The 22025-nt window shown below is 42.2% G+C and overlaps 2 protein-coding genes across 2 annotated transcripts; both read right to left on the bottom strand.

The window, feature by feature from the left end:
• Nucleotides 1-812: 812 nt before the first annotated feature.
• Nucleotides 813-9453, bottom strand: rabep2 (rabaptin, RAB GTPase binding effector protein 2). Its single transcript, XM_069709984.1, has 12 exons — nucleotides 9032-9453; nucleotides 7269-7424; nucleotides 5105-5173; nucleotides 4623-5005; nucleotides 4416-4511; nucleotides 4218-4316; nucleotides 3631-3744; nucleotides 3143-3221; nucleotides 3012-3023; nucleotides 2608-2762; nucleotides 1777-1893; nucleotides 813-1659 (listed from the first exon to the last, which is right to left on the bottom strand). Exons 1-12 carry the CDS (start codon nucleotides 9075-9077, stop codon nucleotides 1555-1557), a joined length of 1431 nt encoding a protein of 476 aa, XP_069566085.1. The 5' UTR covers nucleotides 9078-9453; the 3' UTR covers nucleotides 813-1554.
• Nucleotides 9454-11134: 1681 nt separating this feature from the next.
• On the bottom strand, nucleotides 11135-20639 carry LOC138627593 (uncharacterized). Its single transcript, XM_069710028.1, has 12 exons — nucleotides 20339-20639; nucleotides 19713-19824; nucleotides 19233-19326; nucleotides 18897-18951; nucleotides 18429-18569; nucleotides 17263-17423; nucleotides 15588-15686; nucleotides 15332-15477; nucleotides 13513-13684; nucleotides 13318-13430; nucleotides 12110-12194; nucleotides 11135-11897 (listed from the first exon to the last, which is right to left on the bottom strand). The coding sequence occupies exons 1-12, from the start codon at nucleotides 20454-20456 to the stop codon at nucleotides 11838-11840; spliced, it is 1356 nt and encodes a 451-aa protein (XP_069566129.1). The 5' UTR covers nucleotides 20457-20639; the 3' UTR covers nucleotides 11135-11837.
• Between the last annotated feature and the right edge of the window lie 1386 nt (nucleotides 20640-22025).

Genomic DNA, 22025 nt, shown 5'->3' with positions numbered 1-22025 from the left:
CATGGCCTCGTTTTGACAACATATCTCCCCATCAAGTTGTGAAATTCCTCTTTAATGAAGCTTCTTTTGTCCAGCAGAGCCCAAAAGGAATTATAATGTGGTCATTAACAACCTTGTCTGACTGACAGTCATCAGCGTTTACAGCTGTTTGGTATTAACAGGCAACATCTGTTCACAACAAGTCCTCCAACCCATGATACCACAGACGTAGCTCGGTTGTTCCTAAATTCACGACCCTGGTCAGGTAATGGTTTGGGTAAACATCTTGTACACTGAAGTTACTACTTCCATAAAGTTATGCAACCGTCATCATCATGGCAATGTAACTGTATGTAGTAGTAAGCAGTGAACAAAAACAGACTTATGGGGCAAGTTTTTGACTTTGTTAGCAACATTTTTCTGCTCAGCTCAAACAAGAGCTCTTCAGGAAACAATCAACAGTCAAATAATTGTAAATATTGTGATAGACTGGTTTCTGTTGTTGGTGCTGTGATTAAAGTGTCATCTATAATTTAGTACTATTTCAATTCTTTTTTTTCTTTTCTAGCATAGAACACAAAATTGGACTAAATTAAATTAAGTTAATTCTTTTAAACTTTGTTTCATTATCTGAGGGATTTCAGCCTTTTATGACATTCATGTAGGCAATTTTTTTAAGGTTGTATTTTAAGATTTAAAGAACAACATTATATATTCAAACTTATTGTATGAAATAATGCTGCGCAACAAATCGATTCAAATTCTAGCTCTCCATTTTCCAGTAAACCTGTCTGTGAACTTAAAAGCTGAAGAAACAATGTGACAACCTGTCATTAGTTTCCATTGTGTATTAACAATAAAACAAAAAAAGCAAGACGTTACACATTTATATTTCTTTCCTTGTCTCCTTTCCTAGTCCATATTCATATGTGATTTGCTTGTAGTCTAGAAGATAAAATGGTTGTAGTGAGAACAGGAATGTTAATGCTAGACTTCATAAAAAGACAACAAATTAATATATTTACATAAATAATAAAAATCACATTTGAATGCAGTTAATTTAGGAAAGTCTTCACTTCATTATTGCACCATGTTCTGCTGATTTAAGAGGTCCTTCACAAATATGCAAAAAAGTATGAATGACTTGCATATTAATTACTGATACAACGCAAACTAAAGTGTTGGATGGTTGAGTGTTTTGCTGCAGTGAGCTGTCAGTTTGACAAACAGAACATATTTACATGTGTGTTAGTACAAGAATAGAGGTGTTACTAGACGTATGAAAAGTTGAGTGTTAGCAAAGTATTCACGGTTCATCAAACATCACTTTGGTCAACAGTTTGATTCACTGACACAAATCATCCTCCGAGACAACACAGAACACAACGTGTGTGTTTACAACTGTTTCCAGTGTCACAATACGAGAGGCAGCCGCGGCAGCTGTGCTACTTCCAGCGGTCTCTCTTGCGGCGCGGCCGTATTTCACGTTGCCACGGTTACTGGAACTTCCTCGGTCACTCTTGGAACGTTTGTTTTCGGTCTTTGGTCTTTGGTTCCTACGTCATTTCCTAAAACTCACGAGGCGTCTGCCGGCGGGGACGCAGCTTCACTGTCTCCTTCTTCCAGGACTTCCCTGACTTGTTCCAGAGTCTCCGCCTGCCGAACCAACTCCAGCTTCACCTGAAGGGGGAGAGAGAGGCGACGGGTAAATCATCGGCGTTGTCCCGTGGCCTGAGAGTCCTCGTGAATATCAGCGTCTACAGGAGATGAGAGTTGACTTCTCCCACTGTTTCCTACCTGCAGCGACTGGGAGAGCTGGACAAAGTCTCTCTGTACGGTCTGGCTGGTGTCGACCTGCGAGCGCATGCTGATCAATTGGCTGCGCAGTTCCAGATACTGTTGGTGCAGAGCTGCCTGACAGACGCAGCGATAACAGATAACAGTCACATTAAACCTCCTGTGTTTCATTTGAACATTTCAGACCTATTTCTGGCATCAAAAATGACAGTCGCAGATTGTTATGCTATTTCACAATGTAAGACTGTCTCAGTTTCAACATATCGTCCACAAGTAATTTTCTTGCGCTCAGCTTTCTCTTATCTTCATATTTTACAATTTGACACTGAAAACAATATTTCCTAACTGCTGCTATTGTGAGACATTAATGAAAAAGCCACAATAAGCAGGGTGAATGTCGCATTGATTCATGTTTAGCTAACTTACTAGACTGAGATTAATAATCAAGATTCTTAATTGAAAATAAAGGTTCATTCTGAGCTTTGAAAACAGCAGCTTGACAAAAGACATTTTCAACACTGGGTTGAAAGATGTGAAGATAACTTGCTGTTATCTTCTTCGTCGGATTGCTATGTTGTTATGGACAAAGTGGAATTGTAGTCATGTGTTTAACTCCCTCCAGGAAATGTAGCTTTGGAAACAACAGGTTAGCTTGACCTCGTGTTCAGGTGCGTTTTTTTTTTTTTTTAAAGAAAATCAAAAATAATCAGGATTATGATTTCTGCTTATTCAGCTCATGTCAGAGTGGGACCGGTACGAACACCTTTATAGACTTTACCGAAGAACCTCATCAGAAAATAATTGCATAAGTATGGACAGAACCAGATTTACTTTATCATTGCTGAGCGTCTTGTTGGTGGTCTGGACATGAGACAGCGCCACCCGCAGGGCTTCCAGTTCAGTGCGACGGGCCAGCAGCTCAGCCTGCAACTGGTCCCTCTGAGCCTGGATCCTCTCCGTCTCCGTCTTCAGACTGGAAAGCTGCACTGCACACAGACGAGGCAGAGTAAAAGTCCTGCTCCGAGGCCGATCACTGCACTGATGTTTTAAAGACTACTCTAGTTTATTACACGTTCTCTTAGATTCAGCCATCAATTCTATCAGCTTTAATGACACCGTACCAAACAAAGAGGCCACAAATGTAAAAGGTTGAATAAGTCTGTATGAAATGTCACCCTACACCAAGCACTAATTGGGTTACCAGTCTAATAATAAAGCATGAGTTGTCCACTCACCCTCTAAAACGTCTGATGGCGGTTGCAAGTGGGGGAAGTGAGGTGGCGAGAAGGGGAGGAAAAAAAACACCGTGTCAGTGTCGAGACCGTCGACACACAAAATTCTACGCAAAATAAAAGAATCCACAAACCATTTTCCTCCGTGCGAGTTTCCAGCTGCTCCCTCAGGTTGACTATCTCGATGCGAAGGCGCTCCTCGCAGTGCGCCCCCTGCAGGTTGGAGTCGAAAAGGGAATTCACGCTGACGTCGTAAGCAGTGGAAACACAACTGCTGGCTTTCAAGCTGTGCAGCAATGACTTCTAAAGGGTACATTGGCTTTTCATGGACAATTCATTAAAAGTTATGAAAGCGGAAACATGATCTCACCATGTGTTCTGCAATACTGCAAAATAAATATGTTGAATTACTTCCAGCCAACGCAACAACTACTGCGACTGAAGAAAAGCAGCAGCTCTTAACAAAGAGGAAGTCTGAAGAGACAACCAAGCTCCTCACAGGTTTCTCTTCCCTTCCCATCAATATGTAAAACTAACCTTCAACATCTGTTGGGTGTGACTGATCAATGTGAAATATTTCACATTACCACGTTTGAATGAATCTTTAAAGCAGTAACCGTACATGCAGCGCTGCTTGGTGAGATGAGCCGGCGTCGGCTACGTCCTCCTCAGCCTCTTCTCCTTTCAGTCTGGACAGCTCGCTGCACATCTTCCTCTGAGAGAGGGACAACTCTGACTGGACAAACAATGAGGATTTAAAAACTTTGTCCGACTAAATATATATTTTATTTCTAAATATACACACACACATTGCATTGTCGGCTTAATAACCGTGTGATGGATGAAGGAGTAGTTGTGCTTCTGACTTGCACGTTTGCGGTAGGAAATGCTGCAAACTAATCTTTTCTTGGCATCTTTGGTCGAAGCTGCTTGAAACCAACTATATAAGAATTAAAGGAACAGATCAACATTTTCGGAAAAAATCTTTTTTCACTTTCTACCCGACTTAGATGAAAAAAGATCAATAATATTCTCATGTCTGTGCAGTAAATACTGTAGAGCAGCCAGCAAATCTACAGCTCACTAATCAACACGTTAGATCTCCTTGGTTTATTCAATAACATGTCATTAGTTTGTATTTGCCAAAATATCAAATCATTCCTTCAAGGGACATGACCCTCCCCGTAGGATCAACATGATGTCACTCACCAGCCGGCTCTGGACGGCATTCTGTGATTGGCTGAAAGACTTCTGCAGGTCCTGGAGGAGAGCTTCTGAAGTCTGGACCTGAGACTGGAGCGTTGACACCTGAACACACACAAACACATTAACGTTACACGGTAAGTCTGCACATGTGAACGAGATCTCTCCAGGCTGTGAAGACGGAGAGTTGGAACGGTTTCCCACCTGTTTGTGTGTGTGGTTGGTCTGCGTCTCCAGTTCTCTCTCCAGCTCCTCTTTCTCCACCTGCAGCCGACTCACCTCCCCTCGTAGCTCTGACACCTGTTCAACACACAGTGAGGAGTCATTTGTCTGCACGGAAGCTTTGAGTCAGACCAAAAAGCCACAAGTGAGTTGTTAAAAAAGAGCAACCACATAGTTTCCAATCCCAACCTGAGCATTGAGTCCATCCCAGTCGTTGTGCGTGACCAGCCGGTGTCCAGCCGGCGGCAGGTAAATGGCTTCAGGCACCAGAGTTCCTGTGGAGACCAGCGAGTCGGTGTCTTCCTGAGCGTGCAGTTTTCGGGGCAGAGAGGGCGTGTCCAAGGAGAAGGAGGACAGCGAGGCCGAGTCACACTGCCGCAGGGAGAAATAGCCCTCCGTCGTGAGCGGAGCCGCTTCCCCGTCCGCCGCCGCCTCGAGCTCCGCCGGTTGGCTGCGCGTCCTGTCCGTCGATCCCGCCGCCGCCTCGTCCTCTGACAGGCTCTTGGCGAGCGATGTCGGGGATCCATTCCTGGAGACCTCTGCATCCATCCTGCCTTTCCTTCCGCTGATCTAACAGGTGGAGGAAACAGATGGTGGGATTGAGTAAAAAAAAAAAAAAAAAAAAAAAACTATTGTAGAAAAAGAAATGAGGTGAACACTGACCATGTTCTGTCCGCTGGGTCTCCTCCACTCCACCGACTGAAGAACAGCTATCCTGGCCTCGTACTGCGCTGCTGTCTCTGAAAACACAACGGGACGATAATACCATGATGAAACCATTCATCCCTCAGTCGGGTGAATATACACTTTTAATGGGTCCCTTCAGCTTTTGTCTGCAGACAAAAATAGTCACGAAATAGTGTCATTTTTTTAAGGTTTAAGGTTTTTGATTTTAACACCTCTATCCCCATCACAGTCACAAATACATGTGGATGCACTTACTGCAGTTATGGTTTGAGTACAGTACTGCCATGTTTATACTCAATATGCTCTCAAACATATACAGTGAACCCTCGCTATAACGCGGTTCACCTTTCACGGTCTCGCTGCTTCACGGATTTGCATCGTGCATTGTGTTCTGCATTCTGATTGGCTAAACAGTCTCTCCGCTTCTTCTCTACCTGTTTGTCAATAACGTTGCGGTTTAATATGTACACGTACGTAAAACAGCTTGCCAAATTAAAAATAATCGATGGTGGCATGTCGGTTTATAAGAATCTTTTTGCCCAGAAGAAAAAAGAGCGACAACAACTACCGATAACTATGTTCTTCTCTCGAAAAACCACACCTGCACCGCCGGCTTTAGAAGAAAGAACCGCTGCAGAGCGGAGTCAGGATGCAGCGGCTCAGTCAGAAGAGCAGTGAAATACACGAGTCACTATTTGTCCGACTGTACTTTGTATTTGTTTTCATAATCATTTTTCATTTTCTCCCGTTCTAATCCAATGACTCGGGTCGCAGTGGGGCGGTGCCGATCTCAGCAATTTGAAGCCTTCAGTTCGTATTGATGATTCAAATTATTATTTTACAGTACAGTAGTTATTTGTAAAAAAAAAAAACATTTATACAGTACTTTTATTTGTTAAACAAATGCTTGGGCCTGTAAAAAGGTTTTGTTCTTTGGTTTCAATGTATTATGGAGTATTTCATTGTATAATAATTGTAAAAAAAAAAAAAAAGGTTACTACTTCACGGATTTCACCTATCACGGTCTCTATTTGGAACGTAACCCCCGCGATAAACGAGGGTTCACTGTACACTTTTAATGGGTCCCTTCAGCTTTTGTCTGCAGACAAAAATAGTCACGAAATAGTGTCATTTTTTTAAGGTTTAAGGTTTTTGATTTTAACACCTCTAACTGAGGCGTTTCCCATCACAGTCACAAATACATGTGGATGCACTTACTGCAGTTATGGTTTGAGTACAGTACTGCCATGTTTATACTCAATATGCTCTCAAACATATATATATATATATATTTTTTTTTTTTTTGTTGTTGTTGTTCTGCACCAATTCCTGGCAGTTGAATTTATATTGTAGATTTTCTATAGAGCTTGTAAAGGCATATCTGACTTGACTCAATACACGACTCAGTACATATCTGACTTGACTCAATACACGACTCAGTACATATCTGACTTGACTCAATACACGACTCAGTACATATCTGACTTGACTCAATACACGACTCAGTACATATCTGACTTGACTCAATACACGACTCAGTACATATCTGACTTGACTGAGTGATAAGATAACAGCCGAGGTCTCTTGTGTCGTCTGATTCACGGCTGAATGAAAACAAAAGCGCTCACTGTTGCCTTCAGCTGTTAAAGTTGCTGTAAATTCTCATATCAGAACAGGTTTACTTAACTTTTACTTAAAGGTGTCAGTTATTCTTGTTTGTATGTAATATATGCAGACATATATTTCCTTGTACTCTCTTGTGTTTCTCCTACTTACAGCAATTTGAAATACCTGAAGCCAAATACTGAATAATCAAGTGTTTCGCTTGGTGGATCATTTTAGATGAGACACACATGATGACATCCAGCTTCCAGTTATTTACAGTCTGATATCTTTCTCTTTAATATTTTTTTGTATCGATCTTCTTTCTTATATCTTATACGTATTTGTAAATCGTGTCATATTGTGTGCACTTTTTGTTTTTCTTCGCTGCTGTGACGACCAAATTTCCCCACTGTGGGATTAAAAAAGTCCAAATCTAATCTAATCTAATTATGTAACATTAGACACTGAACACACAAGGACAGTCACAAACAAACCATGCTTATGATGCACGTGTAAGTACGAAGGCACCAGCTGAACACTGACCTCTGAGGGCCTCCTGCAGGGACTGGATCTCTTGATCACATTGTTTTTGCAGCTCTGCCAGTTCCTCCTGTTTGCTCAGCTCACAGATCGTCGCCACGCCCTGCCAGTGTTCGGCCTGAGCTTGGTACTCGGCTAGCTGGCCCTGCAGGCTCGCCTCTGAAAATGACAAACAGGTTTCCTTCTTTACCTTCCAAGGGAATTGGAAATGTCTGGAAATACAGTTGTAAACAACAAGGGTTTCGGCAGGTCGCATTTTTTCATGTATTTTGGAAGTGGAAAAATAAGACAAGAGAACACAAAGTGTTTCCCGCTAGCAATTTCCACTATTCAAAATGTCCTTAAGAAATGGCAGTTTTGGGAACTGTGGAGGTCAAGACCTGGAAAACAGTCAGATAAAGCTGCATTTGCTGCACTGGAAAGGAAAAGGAAAATCGCCACATGACAGCAGTGGACCTAAAACAAGGGTTAGCTGACACAGGAGTGGTGGTGCACCGTCCCACTGAAACAAGGTCTGTGTCGAAGAGGAACAGAAACCTTACCAGTGACCTCATCCTAAAAATCTATGTCTGCAGTATGCAAAGCAACATCTGGATAGAAACGAGGTTTGTGGACAGATGAAGTTAACGTGTATCTATTTGGCCACAATCAGCTAAGAAAACAGGAACAGGAACAGAAGAGCATCTTGACAGCATGAAAGTGGAAATATGGTGCTTTGGTTTTGTGCAGCGGCCCGGTTCACAAGAACCATCTCATTGACAGAAAGAAGAAGGGATTCCTCCAAACGTCACATCACGGATTCAAATGTCATTCGGTCAGCGGAGGAACTGAAAGTAAAAGTCGCCTGACTTTTACAAGCGGATAATAATCCAACAAAGACCTCGAGCATTCCTGAAGATTTTGGAGACGTCGTCACATTTCCCTCCTGACAACATCGACAATCTGTAGGTTGATGTTAAAAATGCTGAGACAGCTTCAAAATATCTCAGAATGTGAAGTGATCCGAAAAAGGGAAGCTTGGCTGAAGATCCCCAAATGAAGAAACGAAAGACTTATTTACTTCCTTCACTTCAAAAAAAATAAATAAATCAACCAAATGTGTCATTTGCTCAGATTTCTGCAGGCTTCACTTGTTACTGATTGAAAGTTGTCACGCAAAACAAAACGGAACCGAAATGTCACCGGCATTGCTGATCAGATTTAAATGGCAGCATTTCCTTCTCCGTGGGCATTACGCGCACTTTAACACTTTAAGCTAATTACGGAGACTTCGGCTTTCGGTGACATTTCGACGCAGAGCTTTTAATGTTTTAATATTAAATATTTAGGTCAATAAAGGCTCCGAGTACTCTTTAGTTTATAGATACGCTGCAACATGACTTCATATTGTAACTGAATTGTAACGTTGCTCGCAGTAAAAACGACAGCCGAGCCGCATTAAACCTCACTTTGATCCGGACCGACGCAGCTCTTCCCCCCCGTGGTTTCTAGAGGTCCCCGGACCGCTGCTTGTACATCATCGCGTTAACGTTGAAGCGTTAGCATGCGGCTAGCCGTGCCCGTTCATTTCTTTGGACAGCGATGCTAACAGGCCGTTTGGCCGGTGACCCGAGCAGCGCCGCTTCAAATCAACAGGTCGCACCGAAAGACGAGCAACAAGTACACGTTAATAATTACTCAAACATTCAAGGTGAAATGCGGCCGGTGTTGCCTCACAGCCAACCCGGGGAGCGGACCGAGGCGGGCCGAGGTCCGAGTTGAATTACCCGTGTTTTCCTTCTTGGAGTTCATCCTGTCGTCGGGCAGCTCCATCAGTCCGTCGGCCCACCGGCGGGATCAAAACCCCGGAGAGAGGTCGGAGGAACCCGTCCGGCTCATTTTGCAGCAGCACCGGGACCTCTGCGTTGAAACGATCAGCTCGGTGACAACTTCAGGAAACAACTTTCCCCGGTCTCAGCCTGCGGAAAACACGTCAACCTCCTTCCTGTTCACAAAACGCCTGCTCCGTTTCATGCCGGTCGGAGTGAAAGAAAAGACTCCCGGGTTTTAGATGTGCAGCAGCCACGTCCTCCCTGGAGCTCATCTATCCCCAACATCCACGTCAAAAATAGACTGCTGTTGTTTACAGAACTGGAATTCCTTTAAATTGAATGTTATACAACCAACAATGACAAAATACTATTTGTCTGTCCCTGTAGTCTAACCATCTCCAACAACCTAATTCAGACATCACTGACTTCTCTATTTGGAGAACTGTGAGATTTATTGAATTGCTGTAATCAGCCAAAAACTAAATAATAAAGTTTATGATCATTTTTCATTTGCAGTCATGAAACAATAATAATAATAATAATTAAAATATAAAGTAGGTTAAGTGTAATGCCAAATGATGAATCTGTGTTCACATTAAATACGTGTACCCTCTGCTGGAGGACTGGTGGTATTATTGAGGAGGGTTGGATGTTCATTTGATGTAGATAATAATATAATAATATGTATAATAATCCGAAGTTGTTTTATATTGTTTCCATTTTAATGCACTGTATGTGATGACTGAGGTTATTCTCCCAACGCGATTGCTTATGTTAAGTCTGAAAAGCCCATTTTTAAAATAAAGAGCACATGTATTGACACAAATAAATACAACAATAAATCTGCCTTTCTCAGATTCACCTGCATTTTAGAAATATTAATACTTGTCGGTGTTTTAGCATTTAGCTTTGGCCCTCACATTCTGCAGCATGACGTCTGTTCTGAGGCAACTAGGTCACAGAGGAGGTGGGTCGCTTCTCATCCTGCATGCCGACATCATGTCGGCTCCTCTTTTGTCCCTCTAAGTGAAAGGTAATTTAAGTATGTAGTGTATTGATAGATATTTGATTCAAATGAGTAATACACTGTGTACAACAACTCAAACTAACAAGTGAATTAGAAAGAGACTTGTGATGTTTCTTGCTCTACCACCCGCCTAGTGAAGGGTGAAGAACAGGAGGACAAGCTCATTTGTTTTACATTGACAAGTGAATTAAAAAAAAACAAAAAAAACAGCAATAGGTCCTGAAATTGTACTTTTGTCATTTTGCACCTGCTTCCTTTTCTTAACAAAAGCATGACTGTACAGGGCCGGTCATTTCCTGTGTTTGCTTTTATATTCAAAACTACAGATTCCAAAATGCCTGTGTTATCAACAAACCGGGAGAGTGGAGATGGTGATACTAATAAACTGCTTTTAGGTGAATGCGAGTATGAATCCATACTGCCACACCCGCTCACAAAAAGTGGATCTATTTATAGAATTGATTTGACTCGCCTTTCCCGTCCTCGTCTATCTTACACGCCCGTCTTCGATTCTCATCTGGATATCTGATTTCTACAAATGAAATCATCCTGCCGCCACCTGACGTTTTGCAGTCGAGTGAAACTGGAGAGCACAAGGACAAAGGGAATATGGGTGTACACAATGAGATCCTCAAAAACAACTTGAGTGTTTCACTCCAGAACTCGTTTTTATTTCTATATAATTGACACTTTGAGACTTAAAATGCTGACGTAAAAATAAGAGATTTTCAAAAAGAAATCAGTCAAAACATATCCTGACTTCAATTTGAAAAAAAAAAAAATCAGGATACGAAGTACGTTCTTTCATGAAGCCAACAGTCCCTCCGAAGCAGTAATTTCCTTTAGAGACCAAGTTTAAGGTCTTCTAGCCTGTGTCTGAATTTTTTTTTTAATTTAACCTAAATTCAAAACAATTTAGAAGCACAAAAAGAAAAGATGAAATGGTAAAAGTTAAAAGTGCTCGTGTAGGAAAATATTTTTCTTAAGCTTAGGCAAAAAAAAAAAAAAAAAAAAAAAAAAAGAAGCCTCATTTGTTTTTTTATACTCAACATCATTTAATCAATATTAATCAAAACATGGTCACAATGTAGAAAGAAAATACAAAAAGTTGATTTGGTCACTGGTAACACTTTCAATTGCTGGCTCACAATCTTCAGCAGCAAATAGTTGAGTATTTTTCATGTGAGCTGATCCAAAGACAAAGACTTTGTGGATTAACACAAAGCTGTAGAAACCAAGCAGTCAAAGTACTGCAGAAAATGCTGGTGAAAGTCCTCAAAAACAGTAGCTCATATAAAGTGACTCACGCAAACCAATGCCTTATGCTGTTAAACCAAAATACAATTTCCCTAATAAAGTAATATTATAAATAGTTTGGAATTTAAAAAAAAATATCTTAAAGTGGTAGAAGCCTGACTTCCTGTGAGGTGAGTGGAGCAGCGGCTAGAAATGCTTACAAGAAAGTGGTCAGTAACAGAAGTTCATCTAATCTGCAGGTAGTGTAGTTTAACAGTACGTTACAGAGGTCAAATAATCTGATGTAGTACTTCATAGTACTCCGAGCACCAGTGTTTGGATGGGTTTATATGAATGTACCATGCTTGTAACAAAGAGAAAGATACACATGGACTGAGTGGTCGGAGTCACGTGGCAGCTGGTGTGAAACTTCGGCAAAGACATGACTTCATCTGGTCCGACGTCACCGTGAGGAGGCTGCAGAGGACGCCGTCTTCTTCACAAGTTCATGTCGTGATCGCTGACACTCTGACGCAAATATTCTTCGTACAGCTTTTTCTGGAAGGAAGGAAATAAAGCATTAATAACCAAACAATTAATTTATTTCCAGTTACGTTTCTCACACACACACACACACACACACACACACACACACACACACACACACACACACACACACACACACACACACACACACACACACACACACACACACACACACACACACACACACACACACACACACACACACACACACACACACACACTACCTTTTTGGACTTGACCACCTCCTGAACGTACTCCAGCTTCTCCTGCAGTTGCCTTTTCTGTTTGCCTGACAGAGTCGGTCGAGTTCTGCAAAGAGTTAAAAGGGGAAGTTCAAGAGTTTGTTCAGATTTGTAATCGTGCACGCCGAAGTCGGAAAGCTAAACATTTTGTTTTTTGCCTTTTTTTGTAAAAGCAAGCTTGCAAATCCACAATCACCTGCAGCTGCTTAACGAGCAACTAGTTTCAGAACGATTTAAATACATAACCAAAAAGAATAAGATGTAAGAATGCTGTGAACAGTACAAACCTGAACTACAGGAGTGCAACTAACAATTAACTTAAAAAAATAAAAAAGTTTTTCTCTCAATCAAAGAATTTTGTTGATAAAATGACAACAAAAAAAATAGCCCAAAATGTTTATTGGTGAAAGCAAGAAAAGAAATGTACTACCAAATATAAATATTAATACAAAATAATGATAAAGGTGCACTTTGGGGAAAAAACTAAATTCCAAGCTGATCTACTGACAACGTGCAGAGAGGATTGCGTATTTAATACACGATATATATATAATATACATTTATTTATATATATATTTAATATACGATATACATTTTGCTTGTTGGCCTGCGTGCATATGTAATATTGGGCGTTTCTGCTTGAACGTGCAAAATACTGGGAGGGGAAATGCAAATATATCAATTCAGCACCTGTAATGATATTTATGATGTGATTGCGTGTCTATTTCAGTACGACTGAAAGGAGCATATTAATCAGATGCACATCAGGAGAGACGGCAGCTCTTATTGTGGTGAGAAGGAGACGACAGAGAAACCAAAGAATACGTAGAGATTCTCAGAGGCATAAATCCTTCAGACAGATCGTCTGTCCAGAGATGACATTTCTGAGTTATCGAACAAGGAGGCGCCACGCAAAATAAACAATGACAAAACTTCCTACGACTCAGCATTTTCTTGCCTCTGGGTCATGCCAGTCATGTAGGCGTCGCTGTTGGGATGTCAATGTGCAAACTTTGGGGGGGAAAAAAACAACACGCAATTCGGTACCTTTTATTTGAGCTCTTAGTACATCAGACCCCAAGTATAAAAAATAACAAATATTACAATAAATAACGATGGTGATGTGGTAACAGCAGCGAACTGAGAACTGCTCGACTAACAGCTGTGATGACACGGAGAAGTTCTCCTACCTGAAGGAGAAGCGTGCGACGAGGAGCAGGAGGAAGGACAGGAGGACGAGTCCACCGCAGCCGTACAGCTGCTGCTCCACAGAGAGGGACTCGAACGTCTTCACCGCGGGAGCCTGCGGAGCAACACGAGCAGCCGTGATCAGACTTTCACCGCTTCGCACGGAGACAACAAAACCACGGCGCTCGGACACTCACGAGGTAGAGCGAGAGGGCCTCGGTGCCCTGGTGGCCCACAACCATGTCCAGCAGCTCCTGGGACAGAGAGCCCAGCAGCAGTAAGGCCATGAGAGCCAGCGGGACGCTGAAGCCCAGCAGGGTCAGGAAGCAGCTCTTGCAGCGTCCACGTCGGTTCTCAAAACTGGTCTGCCTGCGAGACCGGAGGATTTTAAGTTATTCTCTGACGGCATCACCGACTGACCGTGCGCGAGTGGGCTTCGCCGCACGGGGCCGAGCTTCCGGTCAAAATGAACGAGGCTCAATGACACTGCTTTAAAAAAAAATTAAAAACAACACAAAGTCCTATTTCACTAAACACCTCGAGGAAAGTAAGTAATTCTTCCATTTCAGTCTTTCCAGGAAACTCCTTTTTCAGTGCAGATTCACTAAAAGTGACATGGACGGACAAACGGTGCAATCTGTGGAGCAGACTGGGTTGAAAATCTCAAAAAGTTGACATGCTTTCTTAATAAGATAAAAGGATGAGCCATTTTTACCAGCTCCTCGGTGAGCAATGCAGAGTTCCCACTCAAATGTCAGATTCAGACTTTCACCGACTAAAAAGCTGAAATTTCATGACCTATAATAAACACAAAAAGTGGCCGCCGTTTGACTGAACGGATGCAGATGGAGATTAGCTAGTAGCTAAATCTGGTACAGAGTGTCGGAGGACAATTCATCCTATGTAACTGATCTGTAGCTGACCCTATGTCCTTGTATCAACAGTGCGTTCTTGAAGGGAAAACAGGTATATCTGAACCACATGTCCCTTCTATGTAATCGAATCCGTGTTTAAGTTCAGCAGTGTTTTTCTACCCCGCAGCACACGCGTGACCTTTCTCAACTGGAATCCACGGTCCACATGTCCATATGACCAATGATGGATGTATATGCTGAGCGCCTTCGGGGGTGGAGAAGAGGGCGCCTCCTGACGTGGATGTAAGGCCGCTCTCCTCACAAGGAGAGGGGTCAGACTTTCTGGACTCTCCGCGAGTGTAGAAACTCTCTCCAAAGCGATTCAGCTGAATAAGTGTTCCTGTGACTCTGTTTGTACCTGACGTACTCGCTCGGCTCATGTTTGACGATTTGTACGCTCGTATAATTTTCCATATTTCATCTTGTAATAAATACTCAAACGACAGCGAGCTTCAGATACTTTTGAATTCATTTCCGCCACACAGAGCATCGCCTCTCTTTTTGAGATGAATGTATTCTGTACATGGTCCCTACGATAAATAAACTCAAACAAGAAACGGCAACATTTCTGTTAACAACGGGCTGAGACGTCCCCCCCCGTCCCCGTCCCCTCCCCCAGTTGCGCCAATATTGAAAGAAATGAAATACACGTCTAAATACTGATAGCAGAGGAAAATAATTTATCTAACAATGATAGTAATTAGCTGCCAACCTAATAAGCTTTTTTTTTTTTTCATTTCTGTCAGTGACCACTAATGCTACCAAACATACACATATGTGTACTAGCTAAGTAACGTTAGAGCTACACACATGGAAAACATCACATTTTTATAAATGGCAACTCAAATTTAAACATGCACACATATCCCCCTGATATCCCGTGACTTGGCCCAAACCAGATCAACCTCGGCGTGTCAGTACAGCTACGACTTGACGTTATTTAGAAGAACAGGACGACTAGAGTGGGACGTTACTGCAAACAAAGTGTGCAATTGTTATATTGTTGTATTTCTTTGCAAGTCTACACCTGTCAATCATTTGTTAAACCTGCGTTAACCTGCATGAAAAGTGCCATAGAAATAAAGTTTGCGTGACGCGTTACCTGTCGTTACAGAGTGTATCCGTGATGGCCTCGCTGATGAGCTCGCAGTCCTTCTCCAGAGAGTTGAGCGTGTTCTGAACCGTCTGGTTGATCGTTTTCTCGATGGTACGACAAACCTCCTCGACCTGGTTGACACACCGACTCGGCTGAAAACAGGAACAGTCCATGTAATCGGCGAGTTCATACTGTAATCGTTACAGTAATTAGACCAGTGGGTGTACAGAGGAAGTTGATGCTCATTTAGAAGAGCTCTCACCTTGCTGGGGTTGGGGATGTAGATGGTGGGCATGTCAAAGCCACATTTGTTGAGTCCCGGTCGCTTGCAGAGCTCCTGGACGATCTGCATCATGACTCTCTGAACGGAGTCACGGGACACAAACGCTTATTAATGCCAGTGAATGTCCATTTGTTACTCTTCACGCTTTCTCCACTTCTACATACCTGAAATAGACCTTTTGCGTTAAAGACATTTAACAGCATCTTCCAGCCACCCACATGATCTCACATGAAGAGGAGCTGTTCTATTTTAGGTTATCTGTCCTTTTAGAGGTCTGATAATACGTGTGTGAGCACAGCAGGGGGGGAAAGTGAAGCTTCCACACAGATATATGGACATGAAGCAACATGCTGGAAACACTTAAAACACACGGACCCTTGTACTGAAGCCTATTTCATGAGCACCTTTCATGTTCCACGAGGCTAAACGCGAAGCCAACTCCACAGGTGGAAGGAAATGACCCGAGTGTGTCTGAAAACGTCAACTCGGCACAAATTAAACGCAAAGAGCGCCGCTGTTAGCATTAATAAACGTCCAACATTAAGTCACCGTTTACTTGATGCAAGTTAAGGCCACGTGTGCTCTCAATCTGGTTATTTCAAGGTGTGAAAACTCCTCCTGTCGCGCAGCGCAGTGATACACAGATCACTGCAAAGCAATAACTTTCCTGTACGAGCTGCTTGTTCGACATCAGCACCTGAGCTGGAGGAAAACGGTTTTAATTGTGGTGCGATGGCACCTCTGTTCTCCAAATGACAACACGCACGCTCACAGTGCAAGTTTCTCACCTGCGACAACGCAAACATCCTCCCATACTTACACTTATTCACAAAATGTGTTACTTCCTCTTGCTCCGTGGGTTTTATTGCGCTGCTCTCCGTTTGTGTGCAACAGGAACAGTCTCAGAACTCTTTTTTTTTTTTTTTTGATCACACATTTTATGTTGTTTTATGTTGTTTATGTTTTATGTAACATTAGCACGCGTGAAAATCCTGCTGTTCCCTCAAAATATAGCAGAGACGAGACATATTCCAGATGTGTTGGATCAATGCAGAAGCTCGTGAAGAGATTAGAGACTGTAACAGTCACTCCTGACAAACTGTATTAATACATAAAACCACAAAAATGAATCTGCACACTTTTCAGAAACATAGCAACACAATGTATTTCCCATCCAAAGCTATCAGTCTGCTCTTCTCTCAGCTGTCACTGCTTCCCAACCTGAAGCTCAAACACCTGTCGAACACAGAGCTAATAAACATGAAACCACGAACTCATACCGAGAGTTTTATTTCCTTGATTCGGTGTGCATTTCTGTGGTTTCAGGGCTCTGATCAGTTAACGTTTGGGTGGTTTCCTGCCTCTCGCCTGTACTCACATCTGTCTGAGAGCATCGCAGGAAAACCTGCTTAAAAAGTTGTTTTTTTCATCTCTTATAAATGAAGTGTTTTGAAAATCTACAGACTTTAATATGACTTTTCTCTCGTGTTCCAGACCAGTGCTTTTGGATCTGTACTGCACCAGTGGGTGATGTACATCACAATTTATGACAGGCAGTGTGAGCAAGGCTTCTCCATTACTGAGTAAATAGTGTACTTTAGTTCAGCTGAATGGAGATGAATGTAACACATATTTACACTGAGCTGTTGTTTACCTGTCTGTCCGACTCTCCTCCGGCCTCGTCAGCCTTGCTCAGGTAAAAGTGCAGCCGGTCCCCATGTTTCTCATTCAGGCTCTCCACAATGTTGAGGGTGCGCTTGCACAGAGCCTGACCCATGGGGTCAAAGAAGACCAGGATCAGGTCACACAGATCACCTGACAGTGACAGTGAGAAAGGCCGTTATTTTAAGTTATTCATTTCTTATCACATTAAACGGCATTATAACAAAAATGTGACGTCACACCAAGCGGCGGTGACGTCACCCATTGGCTTGTGAACGGCCGTTACGAAGCCTCGAGTTCAGATTTTCGGTTCGGAGCAGGAAGTGACCATATTTGGGCGAGGGCAAGCGGGGGGGATGTGACTCGATCTGATTGGAACTCCGGCGACACTACGTCCCGCCCACCAATAGCTGTAACCTCACTGCAACACAGGCCTGTCAATCAAACAGACCTCCAAAACACAGCTTTTTGGAGCTTTTTTTTTTTTTTCTCAAACTAATGAAGATATCATTTTCAGATGAACGGCCAGAACACTAATCTGGAAGAGTGAATTTAGTGAATGACATACAAAACATTTTTATTGACTGAGAATTTCATGATAGAAGTTGGAGACCGACGCTTTTTGGAGCCGACCTCTAGTGGCACTTGATGGTATTGCAGTTTAAGACACTTCTGAATTGCCCTCATTTTTCAAAGCAACGTCCACTTTTACATAAAGTCAATGCGTCACATCAAACATTGCTGTCTGATGGTCTTTCCTCAAAGTTAGTTCACATGGTAAGCGGTGGACCAGCAGTTAAGAGAGGAAAAAGCTCTCACTGGTACAATTACAAACCGATTTTATTTTAGCTCAATACGAAAAATAAAAGCACTAACAAGCTGCGCACTGCATTTTAAATTTTAGATCAACCCAGGACTGCTACCTCTTGAAGTTGGTTTTTCACATTAATTTCATATAATAAACAAATGGTGTCAAATTAATAATAATAATAATAATATTAATGACAGAATAGTGTCTACCTCTCTCAGGCTATGTTAGGTTAAGAACACCATTTAAAATAACTCATAACTAAAATAACAGCTACCACGAGACCTCAGAGCACCCTCAATAACGAAATCACAACAACAGCAAACATGACGTCGTGGCCGGTAACCCACCCAGCCATAGAAGAACCTCGTCCACGTCGAACGGGTACTTCATATCACCGTCCACCAAGCCGGGCGAATCCACAAATGTCACCAGGCTGAAGCGTTTCTGTCGCGATGTGCAGATCTCCGTGCTCAGGTACTCAGAAACACCTGGAGAGAAATTCAACATCAGACAATTGTGAAGAGACAAAAAAAAAAAAAAAAACAGTGACGTTTCACAGATCAAATAACATTAGTCTGATAACAAGCTCCTGTCTTTCAGTGCTACATCAAATACTTTAACCAATGGGTTCGACTACTGCTTCAACACATGTTAACTATGTTTGATTCATGGTGCCATCAGTGTTGTTTATAGAATATAAACGCTGCTGCGTCCTCAACAGGCTGCGCATAAAGTGTGTTGAATGAATTCTAACGTGAACAAACTAAAACATTTATAACAAATCTCTCTGCATGATGCAAACTTAAAACTCTCACCTTTAAACTCTTGCAGAGGCTTGAAGTGTGGATAGAGATGAAGGGTGGCATTCCCCTAAATAAACACAGAAATGGATCTGTTGGATGTAGTTTGTAAACCAGATGTAAGGTACTCGAGAAGCACTGAAATATCTAGAGAATAACTCATTTGGGTTCACGTAATAAATCACTACAGTGAGATGTGACTTGGAGAAAAAGCGAGTGGTTGACACGACGATAAAATAATTAAAAAAAAATAGCTGATGTTGAGAACGAGATGTGCGTTTTTTTTTTTTTTTTAAGTGCCAGCTTTTAAATTACTTTTGAGGACACAAAAACAAGTGCTGTAGCACTCACTGTGAGAGATTCTCTCTTGCGTCCGCTTGTAACAAAGCTGAAGCCTTGGGTCTCGATGGCCACTCCGGTGCGCTGGATGTGCTCCTCCACATACCTGATCAACAAAACAAACAGAGCAACAACAAATACATCAAACAGTGAAGTGATGCATCAAGGAGGAAAAAAAAAAACACAACCAAAATCATTCCACTGTAGAATAATCTGTGTTGACTGACACAAGTATTCACATTGAGAACTTCATTGTACTCATCGTAGAAGCCATTTGTCATTTAAACTACATTTAAAGCAGCCAGGAGGGATCGGGCTGGATGCTGCAAACAGATGAAGCTGGACCGACTCAGCTCACATCGGGCGCACCAGCCGGGCCTGTTAGATCTTCCCAACACGGTATCATCATTTGGTTCGGCAGAGATGGAGCGCTTTATTCTTCTGTGTGAAGACTTCTGTCGAACCACGGGCATAATTGTCAAATGTATTTACCAGTTGATGAAGGAACTTTTCCCAGCAGAGTGGTTACCCATCAGCATCACGTTGATCTTTTTCCTGGGTGGGAGCAGCTTCAGACCCACTGATTCAGCCACGGTGATCAGCCCTGAAGGAAACAGGAGCAGGGACAGCTTCAAAACAAAGTAAGGATCCATCTCTCAAGCATCATGAAGCTGTGGCTGCATCTCTAGGATCCAAGAAAGCAGCCAGGAGTCCACAAACATTTCAGCAGTTTATAAAAAAATAAAATAAAATAAATAAAGACAGGTGATTTATCTAATGAGGACGCCGCTGGCTAAAATGCCTCCTGCATGCTGAAACAGTTCAACAAGTTACATCACCATTGACTCATGGTTAGCAGGGTGGCTGATTAACGTAACTCGCACTAACTCTGGCTAATGCAACGTCAGCACACACACACACACACACACACACACACACACACACACACACACAAAATCACAAAATCCTTAACTTGGCTAACAGTTAGCCCCCCCACCCCGAGTCTGGAACAGCTAGCTAACCTCCGGCTGGCTCCAGGCTTCGTGTCGTTACTTATCAAACAAGGTGAATGTTTGGTCGGATTTATGAGTCCTGGAAGTTCCTGCCGGCCAACTCACCACTGTCCGGCTCCGCGTACAGTTGATGGCAATCCCGCAAGATGCGCTCATCGCAGGACACGCCGCCGGATATCAAGTCTGCGTTCGCGGCACTTCGGTTCTTGGTCTTTCCAGACATCGTTACAAAATGACGACCTCGACGTTTCAGAGAGGTTTGTTCGTGTGTCTAAATCACAGGACCGCTTGGACTAACTACTAACAAAAAGCCAGCCTGCCTGTTTTGAATCGCCCCGGTCCGCTGTGGCGCTGGATGGAGGACGTCCCGCAGCCACGTCGTCAGCTCGGGCGGCTTTCCTCGCGCGGGCTTTTGGGTAATGTAGTTCACGAGACATGAACGCGCCGCAGCTAACATGTTTTACTGAAACACAAAAGGGAGAAATGGAAATGAAAGAAGGCATTTGCAATACGTGAAATTAAATAAATGGTCCCCATCACAGAATGGAAAAATAGGACGAAAAGTGTTCCTAATTAGACACACTTAACATTGTGTGCTGAAATCCACAGCCTGGTCAAAAGTGATGCATCATTTCTAAGGGAGAAATATAGAAATGATGTGCTTTTAACCAGACTGTCACTAATGCAATCATAATCTGCAATAAATCTGTTGGCAGCCATCCAATGCCACATTAACAGCATGTAGTAAAGAATGTGCATCGTTTTATCTGTGGCACCACTACCTGAAAATACAGCCATTTATAAGTGATGATACCTTAAGATCTTTCTGTCACAGCTGGCTGATCGATGAACAGACAATTTCCCCATCAACAACATCACGCTCTGTACAAAGTATTTTTCATGTGAAAATACAGTATATAAAGTAAATGTACTCCGTTTTTGTCCATCTCTACGACTGCAGTGATAATGCAGTATTGCTGGTTGTTATCTGAGCAAGAGGCTGTCTAGTTTGAAGCATTCAAAAAAACATTACACTCAATTTAGTAAATGGATCCTGACAACATCACGAGGACGGATACAGGAGATGGTTCCTGCCCACCGCTGTCAGACTATACAATAACTCACCCCTCACCAAATCCATCATACAACAATGACACCCTTTTACTGCTGTTTTGTTTGTTGTTTTGTTTTAATTCATTTTATTGTTGTTTATTTTATTTAATTTAATATTATTCTATTTAATTTTATTGTATAGAATGTGTATTTTTTAAAATTATATTCAATATTTGTATTTGCAGTATATGCTGCTGGAACGTAGAAATTTCCCTCTGAGGGATTAATATCTATCTATCTATCTATCTATCTATCTATCTATCTATCTATCTATCTATCTATCTATCTATCTATCTATCTATCTAACTAACTAACTAACTAACTAACTAACTAACATCCATTACACTACAGCCTATAGTACGTGTTTGGGCTTGTTATGCTGGCAAAAAGAGTGGTCACTGTGTATTCAGCACAGACAGCACACAACTTAACAGTATATGACAAACACAATGTCCACATTCTGTGTTCATGGCTGTCAAAGTTAAACATAGTCGTGCATTGTTTTTATCTGAATAGGAACAGCTAAAAAATGTGGACATTAGACTCGGGTGTAGCTCTTTTTAGATCAAACATTTGAGGCTTACTGTTTCCGATGTGACCCTGCGGGCCGAGGTCAGCTGACGCTACACACACAAGACAACAAATACTCATACAGTAGGCTACACGCGGTTTAATGGCA

This window comes from Brachyistius frenatus, unplaced genomic scaffold, assembly GCF_029030835.1.
Source record: "Brachyistius frenatus isolate BFR_SWC_R1_liver_20210118 unplaced genomic scaffold, ASM2903083v1 Contig_88, whole genome shotgun sequence".
In the NCBI taxonomy this organism is placed as follows: domain Eukaryota; kingdom Metazoa; phylum Chordata; class Actinopteri; family Embiotocidae; genus Brachyistius; species Brachyistius frenatus.
The sequence above is the reverse complement of the archived record's forward strand: the minus strand, read 5'-3'. Positions and strand labels throughout refer to the sequence as shown.

What these genes read in the sequence shown, in the direction of transcription:
- LOC138627593 (XM_069710028.1), bottom strand. Translation starts at nt 20,456, where the DNA reads ATGTCTGGAAAGACCAAGAACCGAAGTGCCGCGAACGCAGACTTGATA. An exon ending in GCCTCTGCAAGAGTTTAAAG is followed by an intron (nt 18,570 to 18,896) that starts GTGAGAGTTTTA and finishes ATTTCTCTCCAG; the next exon opens with GTGTTTCTGAGTACCTGAGC. An exon ending in ACATCCCCAACCCCAGCAAG is followed by an intron (nt 15,478 to 15,587) that starts GTGAGAGCTCTT and finishes TCCTGTTTTCAG; the next exon opens with CCGAGTCGGTGTGTCAACCA.
- rabep2 (XM_069709984.1), bottom strand. Translation starts at nt 9,077, where the DNA reads ATGGAGCTGCCCGACGACAGGATGAACTCCAAGAAGGAAAACACGG. An exon ending in GTGGAGGAGACCCAGCGGAC is followed by an intron (nt 5,006 to 5,104) that starts AGAACATGGTCA and finishes CCTCCACCTGTT; the next exon opens with AGATCAGCGGAAGGAAAGGC. An exon ending in ATGCCGTCCAGAGCCGGCTG is followed by an intron (nt 3,745 to 4,217) that starts GTGAGTGACATC and finishes TTGTTTGTCCAG; the next exon opens with TCAGAGTTGTCCCTCTCTCA.